This window comes from Topomyia yanbarensis, chromosome 2 (assembly GCF_030247195.1).
Source record: "Topomyia yanbarensis strain Yona2022 chromosome 2, ASM3024719v1, whole genome shotgun sequence".
In the NCBI taxonomy this organism is placed as follows: domain Eukaryota; kingdom Metazoa; phylum Arthropoda; class Insecta; order Diptera; family Culicidae; genus Topomyia; species Topomyia yanbarensis.
Genome location: NC_080671.1, coordinates 216,277,139 through 216,288,849, shown reverse-complemented (window position 1 = coordinate 216,288,849; position 11,711 = coordinate 216,277,139). Strand labels below are relative to the sequence as shown.

At 39.3% G+C, this 11,711-nt stretch overlaps 1 protein-coding gene across 1 annotated transcript in view; it reads right to left on the bottom strand.

Moving 5' to 3' along the window:
* The window catches only part of LOC131680056 (zinc finger BED domain-containing protein 6-like), a 22,007-nt gene extending 10,959 nt beyond the window's left edge, over positions 1-11,048 (bottom strand). The window contains exons 1-2 of the mRNA XM_058960784.1: positions 10,997-11,048; positions 8,394-8,696 (exon numbers count right to left, since the gene is read on the bottom strand). Coding sequence (XP_058816767.1) covers positions 8,394-8,696; positions 10,997-11,048 — 355 coding nt within the window. The remainder of the gene's footprint in view (positions 1-8,393; positions 8,697-10,996) is intronic.
* Positions 11,049-11,711: the final 663 nt, after the last annotated feature.

The window sequence follows — 11,711 nt, the reverse complement described above, 5'->3', positions numbered from 1 at the left end:
CAGACCACCACCTCATACCCCTCCCTTTCAACCCCATTATCTTTAAACCACCACTATATTACAAAGCATACCAATTTAAGCTGGGGAGTCGTTCGTTCATGGGACTTTCGCCCTCCTCACATACCCATCCCCGCATGACAAAATGAGTTAGCAAGCAGATAACATTGATCTAATGCTGATTAGGCTAATGGAGTATGATATTTTTTTGTTTCAAGTGTTTCACCGTCGACACGTAGCTCATCAAGTTCGTGGCTGGCATGCCATTGTGTATAAGTGCAAAGTGTACTAAGAATCTAATGGACATTTCCACAATTATGTTGAACATAAAAAGCCTCCGTGCCATAGTTTAGAGAAATGAGAAAGGCACAATTGCACCGCTAGGTGGATTAAAACAGGTTTTTCAGAGTGATTGCATAACCTTTCTATATGAGAAAGGCAAAAATGTGCCAAAATCCAAAAAAGTGAATTGTCGTCAAATTTTTTTTCGAGTTTGCATCACATTTCGACGTTTCATGCACCTTGAACACATTTAGTATCAAAAATAAAAATTCTATTTTTAATTTTTCCTATAGTTTATATGAGAAATTTCTGTGTGGCCGCACTCTGAAACCCGTAATTCCGGAACCAGAATTCCGATCGATCCAAAATTCAATAGCAGCCGATGGGAAGGTTGCACCTTTCATTTGAGACTAAGCTTGGGCAAATCGGTCCAGCCATCTCTGAGAAAAATGAGTGACATTATTTGACACATACGCACATACATACACACACATACACACACATACACACACACACGAATGGGATATGACACTCGGCCCTCCGGGCCGGGATTAGCTTGACGTTCTTCAGAGTGATTGCATAACCTTTCTATATGAGAAAGGCAAAAATGTGCCAAAATCCAAAAAAGTGAATTGTCGTCAAATTTTTTTTCGAGTTTGCATCACATTTCGACGTTTCATGCACCTTGAACACATTTAGTATCAAAAATAAAAATTCTATTTTTAATTTTTCCTATAGTTTATATGAGAAATTTCTGTGTGGCCGCACTCTGAAACCCGTAATTCCGGAACCAGAATTCCGATCGATCCAAAATTCAATAGCAGCCGATGGGAAGGTTGCACCTTTCATTTGAGACTAAGTTTGGGCAAATCGGTCCAGCCATCTCTGAGAAAAATGAGTGACATTATTTGACACATACGCACATACATACACACACATACACACACATACATACACACATACACACACATACAGACTTTTTCCGATCTTGACGAACTGAGTCGAATGGGATATGACACTCGGCCCTCCGGGCCGGGATTAGGTTGACGTTTTTCAGAGTGATTGCATAACCTTTCTATATGAGAAAGGCAAAAATGTGCCAAAATCCAAAAAAGTGAATTGTCGTCAAATTTTTTTTCGAGTTTGCATCAAATCTCGACGTTTCATGCACCTTGAACACATTTAGCATCAAAAATAAAAATTCTATTTTTAATTTTTCCTATAGTTTATATGAGAAATTTCTGTGTGGCCGCACTCTGAAACCCGGAATTCCGGAACCAGAATTCGATCGATCCAAAATACGCACATACATACACACACATACATACACACATACACACATACACACACATACATACACACATGATCTTGACGAACTGAGTCGAATGGGATATGACACTCGGCCCTTCGGGCCGTGATTAGGTTGACGTTTTTCAGAGTGATTGCATAACCTTTCTATATGAGAAAGGCAAAAATGTGCCAAAATCCAAAAAAGTGAATTGTCGTCAAATTTTTTTTCGAGTTTGCATCAAATCTCGACGTTTCATGCACCTTGAATACATTTAGCATCAAAAATAAAATTTCAATTTTTAATTTTTCCTATAGTTTATATGAGAAATATCTGTGCGGCCGCACTCTGAAAACCGTAATTCCGGAACCAGAATTCCGATCGATCCAAAATTCAATAGCAGCCGATGGGAAGGTCTTTCATTTGAGACTGAGTTTGGGCAAATCGGTCCAGCCATCTCTGAGAAAAATGAGTGACATTATTTGACACATACGCACATACATACACACACATACACACACATACACACACACACGAATGGGATATGACACTCGGCCCTCCGGGCCGGGATTAGCTTGACGTTCTTCAGAGTGATTGCATAACCTTTCTATATGAGAAAGGCAAAAATGTGCCAAAATCCAAAAAAGTGAATTGTCGTCAAATTTTTTTTCGAGTTTGCATCACATTTCGACGTTTCATGCACCTTGAACACATTTAGTATCAAAAATAAAAATTCTATTTTTAATTTTTCCTATAGTTTATATGAGAAATTTCTGTGTGGCCGCACTCTGAAACCCGTAATTCCGGAACCAGAATTCCGATCGATCCAAAATTCAATAGCAGCCGATGGGAAGGTTGCACCTTTCATTTGAGACTAAGTTTGGGCAAATCGGTCCAGCCATCTCTGAGAAAAATGAGTGACATTATTTGACACATACGCACATACATACACACACATACACACACATACATACACACATACACACACATACAGACTTTTTCCGATCTTGACGAACTGAGTCGAATGGGATATGACACTCGGCCCTCCGGGCCGGGATTAGGTTGACGTTTTTCAGAGTGATTGCATAACCTTTCTATATGAGAAAGGCAAAAATGTGCCAAAATCCAAAAAAGTGAATTGTCGTCAAATTTTTTTTCGAGTTTGCATCAAATCTCGACGTTTCATGCACCTTGAACACATTTAGCATCAAAAATAAAAATTCTATTTTTAATTTTTCCTATAGTTTATATGAGAAATTTCTGTGTGGCCGCACTCTGAAACCCGGAATTCCGGAACCAGAATTCGATCGATCCAAAATACGCACATACATACACACACATACATACACACATACACACATACACACACATACATACACACATGATCTTGACGAACTGAGTCGAATGGGATATGACACTCGGCCCTTCGGGCCGTGATTAGGTTGACGTTTTTCAGAGTGATTGCATAACCTTTCTATATGAGAAAGGCAAAAATGTGCCAAAATCCAAAAAAGTGAATTGTCGTCAAATTTTTTTTCGAGTTTGCATCAAATCTCGACGTTTCATGCACCTTGAATACATTTAGCATCAAAAATAAAATTTCAATTTTTAATTTTTCCTATAGTTTATATGAGAAATATCTGTGCGGCCGCACTCTGAAAACCGTAATTCCGGAACCAGAATTCCGATCGATCCAAAATTCAATAGCAGCCGATGGGAAGGTCTTTCATTTGAGACTGAGTTTGGGCAAATCGGTCCAGCCATCTCTGAGAAAAATGAGTGACATTATTTGACACATACGCACATACATACACACACACATACACACACATACAGACTTTTTCCGATCTCGACGAACTGAGTCGAATGGGATATGACACTCGGCCCTCTAGGCCGGGATTAGGTTGACGTTTTTCAGAGTGATTGCATAACCTTTCTATATGAGAAAGGTAAAAATGTGCCAAAATCCAAAAAAGTGAATTGTCGTCAAATTTTTTTTCGAGTTTGTTTGTTTCGTTTCATGCACCTTGAACACATTTAGCATAAAAAAAAATTCTATTTTTAATTTTTCCTATAGTTTATATGAGAAGATTCTGTGTGGCCGCACTCTGAAACCCGTAATTCCGGAACCAGAATTCCGATCGATCCAAAATTCAATAGCAGCCGATGGGAAGGATGCACCTTTCATTTGAGACTAAGTTTGGGCAAATCGGTCCAGCCATCTCTGAGAAAAATGAGTGACATTATTTGACACATACGCACATACATACACACACATACACACACACATACAGACTTTTTCCGATCTCGACGAACTGAGTCGAATGGGATATGACACTCGGCCCTTCGGGCCGGGATTAGGTTGACGTTTTTCAGAGTGATTGCATAACCTTTCTATATGAGAAAGGCAAAAATGTGCCAAAATCCAAAAAAGTGAATAGTCGTCAATTTTTTTTCGAGTTTGCATCACATTTCGACGTTTCATGCACCTTGAACACATTTAGTATCAAAAGTAAAAATTCTATTTTTAATTTTTCCTATAGTTTATATGAGAAATTTCTGTGTGGCCGCGCTCTGAAACCCGTAATTCCGGAACCAGAATTCCGATCGATCCAAAATTCAGTAGCAGGTTGCACCTTTCATTTGAGACTAAGTTTGGGCAAATCGGTCCAGCCATCTCTGAGAAAAATGAGTGACATTATTTGACACATACGCACATACATACACACACATACACACACATACACACACATACACACACATACATACACACATACAGACTTTTTCCGATCTTGACGAACTGAGTCGAATGGGATATGACACTCGGCCCTCCGGGCCGGGATTAGGTTGCCGTTTTTCAGAATGATTGCATAACCTTTCTATATGAGAAAGGCAAAAATGTGCCAAAATCCAAAAAAGTGAATTGTCGTTAATTTTTTTTTTGAGTTTGCATCACATTTCGACGTTTTATGCACCTTGAACACATTTAGTATCAAAAGTAAAAATTCTATTTTTAATTTTTCCTATAGTTTATATGAGAAATTTCTGTGTGGCCGCACTCTGAAACCCGGAATTCCAGAACCAGAATTCCGATCGATCCAAAATACGCACATACATACACACACACACATACACACACATACATACACACATACACACACACATACATACACACATGATCTTGACGAACTGAGTCGAATGGGATATGACACTCGGCCCTTCGGGCCGGGATTAGGTTGACGTTTTTCAGAGTGATTGCATAACCTTTCTATATGAGAAAGGCAAAAATGTGCCAAAATCCAAAAAAGTGAATTGTTGTCAAATTTTTTTTCGAGTTTGCATCAAATCTCGACGTTTCATGCACCTTGAACACATTTAGCATCAAAAATAAAAATTCTATTTTTAATTTTTCCTATAGTTTATATGAGAAATTTCTGTGCGGCCGCACTCTGAAACCCGTAATTCCGGAACCAGAATTCGATCGATCCAAAATTCAATAGCAGCCGATGGGAAGGTTGCACCTTTCATTTGAGACTAAGTTGTGGCAAATCGGTCCAGCCTTCTCTGAGAAAAATGAGTGACATTATTAGACACATACGCACATACATACACACATACACACACACACATTCAGACTTTTTCCGATCTCGACGAACTGAGTCGAATGGTATATGACACTCGGCCCTCCGGGCCGGCATTAGGTTGACGTTTTTCAGAGTGATTGCATAACCTTTCTATATGAGATAGGCAAAAATGTGCCAAAATCCAAAAAAGTGAATCGTCGTCAAATTTTTTTTCGAGTTTGCATCAAATCTCGACGTTTCATGCACCTTGAACACATTTAGCATCAAAAAAAAAAATTCTATTTTTAATTTTTCCTACAGTTTGTGTGAGAAATTTCTGTGTGGCCGCACTCTGAAACCCGTAATTCCGGAACCAGAATTCCGATCGATCCAAAATTCAATAGCAGCCGATGGGAAGGTTGCACCTTTCATTTGAGACTAAGTTTGGGCAAATCGGTCCAGCCATCTCTGAGAAAAACGAGTGACATTATTTGACACTTACGCACATACATACACACACATACACACAAATACACACACATACATACACACATACACACACACATACAGACTTTTTCCGATCTCGACAAACTGAGTCGAATGGGATATGACACTCGGCCCTCCGGGCCGGGATTAGTTTGACATTTTTCAAAGTGATTGCATAACCTTTCTATATGAGAAAGGCAAATTTTTTTTCGAAATAACATAAAATCTCGACGTTTCATGCATTTTAAAGATGTTTGGCATCAAAAATACGAATTCGATTTCTGAAATTTCATGAGGTCCCCCCATTGAAAAAAAAATTTGAGTTTCGGCTTATATGGGAATTTCATATGTGACCGGACGATTTAGTCTATATTTCCGAACCCATATAAGCGATCCGTACGAAATTTTATTGACATCTATGCTATGCTACATAGCTATCATTTGGGACTAAGTTTGTGAAAATCGGCCCAACCATTTTCGGGAAACTGATGTGAGTTCGTAAATTTTGAAAGATGGCCGCTTTTCCCGGGCACTTCCGGAACCGTCTATGGTGGTCAATGTAGTCAACGAAAGTTTGGTTGGCCGTCGGTGACCTAGAACAGCAAATTTAAGTTGTTTGAGAGACATTTTAGCGAAATTTTTACCTTTTTTGCTTTCATCGGAGTATCGGTTTGAATCACAATTTGCTATGTGATCGCACGCCACAACCTGTAACTCCGAAACCGGAAGTCGGATCGGGATGAAATAGCCATTTACGGGGACGCAATACCTTTCATTTGAGGCCAAGTTTAGTCGAATCGGTCTAGCCATCTCCGAGAAACCGATGTGACTGTTATTCTGAATTTAGATACTTCCGCCGGGGCTTCCGGAACCGATGATGGTGGCCAATGTGGCCAAATAGACTTTGAATGGATGTTAGTGACCTAATACTACAAATCGAAGCAGTTGTGGTCATATTTTGGAAAAATTTTCACCTTTATACATTCATTGCAGAATTTATTAAAATCGACATTTTCTGCGTGTTCGTACTCATCACCCTGTAATTCCGGAACCGGAAGTCGGATCCATTAGAAATTCAATAGCAGCCTATGGGAATGTTGCACCTTTCATTTGAGACTAAATTTGTCAAAATCGGTTCAGCCATCTCTGAGAAAAATGAGTGACATTTTTGGTCACATACACACATACTCACATACACACACACATACACACACAGGAATTTGCCGAACTCGACGAACTGAATCGAATGGTATATGTCACTCGGCCCTCCGGGCCTCCGTTAAAAAGTCGGTTTTCAGAGCAATTGCAATACCTTTCTATTGAGAAAGGCAAAAAGGTGCGAAATCGGCGAAGTCCCAAAAAGTCGATTTTTATAAAAAAAAAATTTTCGATATAACATAAAATCTCGACGTTTCATGCATTTTAAAGATGTTTGGCATCAAAAATACGAATTCGATTTCTGAAATTTCATGAGGTCCCCCTTTGAAAAAAAAATTGAGTTCCGGCTTATATGGGAATTTCATATGTGACCGGACGATTTAGTCTATATTTCCGGACACATATAAGCGATCCGTACGAAATTTTATTGACATCTATGGGGATATTATAGCTATTATTTGGGACTAAGTTTGTGAAAATCGGCCCAACCATTTTCGGGAAACTGATGTGAGTTCGTAAATTTTGAAAGATGGCCGCTTTTCCCGGGCACTTCCGGAACCATCTATGGTGGTCAATGTAGTCAACGAAAGTTTGGTTGGCCGTCGGTGACCTAGAACAGCAAATTTAAGTTGTTTGAGAGACATTTTAGCGAAATTTTTACCTTTTTTGCTTTCATCGGAGTATCGGTTTGAATCACAATTTGCTATGTGATCGCACGCCACAACCTGTAACTCCGAAACCGGAAGTCGGATCGGGATGAAATAGCCATTTACGGGGACGCAATACCTTTCATTTGAGGCCAAGTTTAGTCGAATCGGTCTAGCCATCTCCGAGAAACCGATGTGACTGTTATTCTGAATTTAGATACTTCCGTCGGGGCTTCCGGAACCGATGATGGTGGCCAATGTGGCCAAATAGACTCAAATAGACTTTGAATGGATGTTAGTGACCTAATACTACAAATCGAAGCAGTTGTGGTCATATTTTGGAAAAATTTTCACCTTTATACATTCATTGCAGAATTTATTAAAATCGACATTTTCTGCGTGTTCGTACTCATCACCCTGTAATTCCGGAACCGGAAGTCGGATCCATTAGAAATTCAATAGCAGCCTATGGGAATATTGCACCTTTCATTTGAGACTAAGTTTGTCAAAATCGGTTCAGCCATCTCTGAGAAAAATGAGTGACATTTTTGGTCACATGCACACACACACATACGCACATACACACATACATACATACACACAGACATTTGCCGAACTCGACGAACTGAATCGAATCGTATATGTCACTCGGCCCTCCGGGCCTCCGTTAAAAAGTCGGTTTTCAGAGCAATTGCAATACCTTACTATTGAGAAAGGCAAAAAGTTTTTCTTCAGTATAAACATGTTACATAACGATCTAGCTTACTCCCTCTCCCCCATGTGTCACAACATGCCACCATTTTTCGTACCAACTCCCCCTCCCCCTAAAAACGATACGTAATTTATAAATGAATGACTAAGTCGCATTACATGCATACTCGATCCTGTCGGCTAACCAAGCAATAAAGTTGTTTATAAACAACTCGGGGATTTCAGGCTTCTTACACGGAACAATAATGGAAGATTACTCACCATGAATGAAATGTCCTGTTATTCCCAAGTAGCTTTTAACGTTCATCATCTCGGTCCATATATCTGTTGTTAGACAAATGCTACCCGTTGAACGGAGGCGGTTTCTGATGGTTTCTTTCAAAGTTTCGTATTTATTATGTATCAGCTTGATAAACTGGGTCTCATGGGGGCAGTTGTACAAAGGACTCACAGTTTTTATAAAACGTCGAAATCTAGGTTTGTGCACTGCATTCAGTGACAGATTATCCTTGGTGATATAATATATTAACGCATTCGTTACCTGCATTCCTCTCGGACCATCAGCTGAAAGAAATCGTGAACCAGTGAACAAGGTTTAACTTAGTTGTAAATATTTCTTTGTGGAGATTTTTACCAGCAAACGCTAACGGACGGCTTATAGCTTCCACTATGGATGGCTGTAGCTGTTGTTTGCGAATGATAGCAGCCTTTTGACAATCGCTTCTTTCAATTTCCGAATCAGAATCAGTACCAGATGCTATTGCACCATCTTTGCCGCCCTCGTCATTCGACAGTGCACTTTATTGTCCTCAATTTTATCGAAATACGGCCATGCTGGGCTTTTTTTCGATTTACTAGCTGACGGTGGCACCATTTCTTGTGCCCACTAGGCTAAAATTTCGAAGAAAAATTTGTGATAAAAATACGAGCATATTGTGTCAATACAGAAATTGCCTACCTCTTATAAAAATCTTTTTTTATTTATCGTGAATCGGCGATCTCGATTTGGATTAGCCAGTAATGAATATTCTACACGCACAATTAAAAACAGCCTCGAAGAAAAACGCATCCAATGGAAGCGGCGATTGTAGCCAAAATACACCTTATGATAAGCAAAACTTTCGAAACAGACCCGATTCCAAGGATCGTATTGAATCCGGATTGTTTTAATAAATTACTAGCCGCAGAAAAAATTATAGACGATTGCATCATTTCGATGCGTTTTTGTTTTTAACGAAGCTTTGAACGAAACAACAGTAAAGTAACTTCAATTAAAGTCCGGACCAGAGATGATGCTTATATATATATAGGGGTTTCGATTGATGGCACTGATACCGCGCCAGTGTTTTGCACTGGCACGGTGCCAATGGAACGCTCCAACGCAAATCGAGTGCACTCTTGAATGTGTGCGTGTAGTTTGTCGAGCTGTCATTTAACAGCTGATGTTTGTTTATTTACAAAATAAAGCACTTAAATAAGAAATAAGTGTTGCTCTAAGCGGATTAATCATTAGGTACAGTCGGAAAATATATCAAAATGTGTAGATATTGTTATACGGCGCAGTCAAACGGTGGACAACCAGAGTGCAGACCCTAATATGTTGATCAAAAAGGTTTTGAACAATTTGATTCATTGTGGTACCAACTTATACGGGAAAATAAACAAATCCCACACCGAACAACATGTAGAGTTGTGTCTCTTAATGCGCGGTTAATTGGGCCGCTTGAAAGGAATTCGACAAAACGATTTCCGTAGATCATATAATTATCGCAACGTTGCGATAGTGACCGATTAGTCTGAAATTCTCTATACGGCACTAGTGAGCACACACAGCACATAATATAATGGTATATGTCAATATTCTGTTAATTGAAAGATATGATCTTTTCAGAAAAGTTTTTCAGTAGGTCAAGATCAACCCGTATACCTATGGATTATTTTTGGAATTAACTTGCCAGGCAACGCTAGTGACTCAATTTGACGATATACATCAGTAGATCAAATGCTGCACGTAAATGAATAAATCATTTTTAGATTCGTCCACTAGGCTGCGCTAAAGTATATAATAGCCTAGCGTAGTATTTGGAAAATTATGTTCTATCCTTGGTTCTATCTCAAAGGTTTTATGGTTTAGGTCGATGTTGTTCTCAATAAGGTTCTTGGAGATGGAAGAAGATTCATTCGGATTTCATCCGCTGGGCGGCGCTAGTGAACATGCAATTTCTTTTATTTTTTGGATTTCAATATCATGATAATTAAGAATGATGTGTTCGGCATAGTTCTTTTGTAGGCTAAGGACTGCCCGAAGGTTAGTCTAGTTTACTCCTACTATGCGGCGCTAGTGAAGGGTTCCCTTAACCGATTTTCCGACTCCGCACTCATATTTGCTTCAGATAGTTTTTCTTTTACTAGATTGTGTATGGACATTCCCAGGCAAATCAACCAAAGGTCCGAAATACCCAACCATGGTCCGATTCTGACCATCCTATTTTATATTTTTTTGTTCTCTGCATACTCCTTGAGGTTCATGATACCAAGTGCAATATTGTATTGAGTTCAATGAATGCCACAGGTACTCTACGAACGTCTCATGGTTATCCCAGAACTCCCAGAAATAAAAGAATATTGTATACACTCCTTGAGGTTTAGGGAATTCGATATTAAATTGATTGCAACGATTGCTATAAGTCATCCATGAACGTTTTTGTCTTCAGTTTTATAATCGTAAACAGTGATCTCTTAGTCGTTATATATTCATGGATGCCCAGTTGAAAGAACTTGTTTTTTTTTAAGTTATCCAAAAACTATGAAGGTAAAGACTTATGGTATATAAGCCTATAATACAGAATAAAAGAGTTACAAACATTCGTAACCGAGCGCTCCTTCGTTACACACGCGCGATGTTTGTTGTAACATTACCTTGATTTAGGCGATATCAGTGAAGGTGTTTATCCCAGCAAGGGCAGGAGTATAAACATTATAAACGTTAAATTGTGTCAGGCAGTTCAGTGTAGTGCGGTGTTAAACAGTTTTATTACCTGAAAGACGGCTTTGCTTAGACGAGCTATACCAGATAAAGGTTACGCGGGTGACGCATAAAACAAACGAAGGATCAATTCACCTACCAGCTCGTCAGGAACCAACTGGTGAAGTGTTTCGTTTTTTACGTTTCTTATCGATTTTTTTTATTATTGCATTTGATTTTTTTATTTTTATTTAAGTTAAACAGTGTGGTCGAGCGTGTTGCTCCCGCAACAAAATGGATCAAGGAAAAGGATCTCCCTCCAAAGGTGAATCTTTTGGGGAAGAGGAACACCTATTTGAGTCGGAGACAGAAATTGTTACCTCCAACTCATCTTCCCCACTTCCCCCAAATAAATCACAGCAAACCCCCCCCCCCCGAATCAACGTTTACCAGGATGGATCCGCTGGTCCTTGGATGGTATGGTTAAACAGCATAACTGCTGCGCGAGAGCTGACAAAACGTTACTCGGCCGTAACCGAGATTAAAAAGTTACAGTTAGATAAACTGCGCGCAGTCGCTACTGCATTGAAACCGGTCAATGATATCGTTAGTAA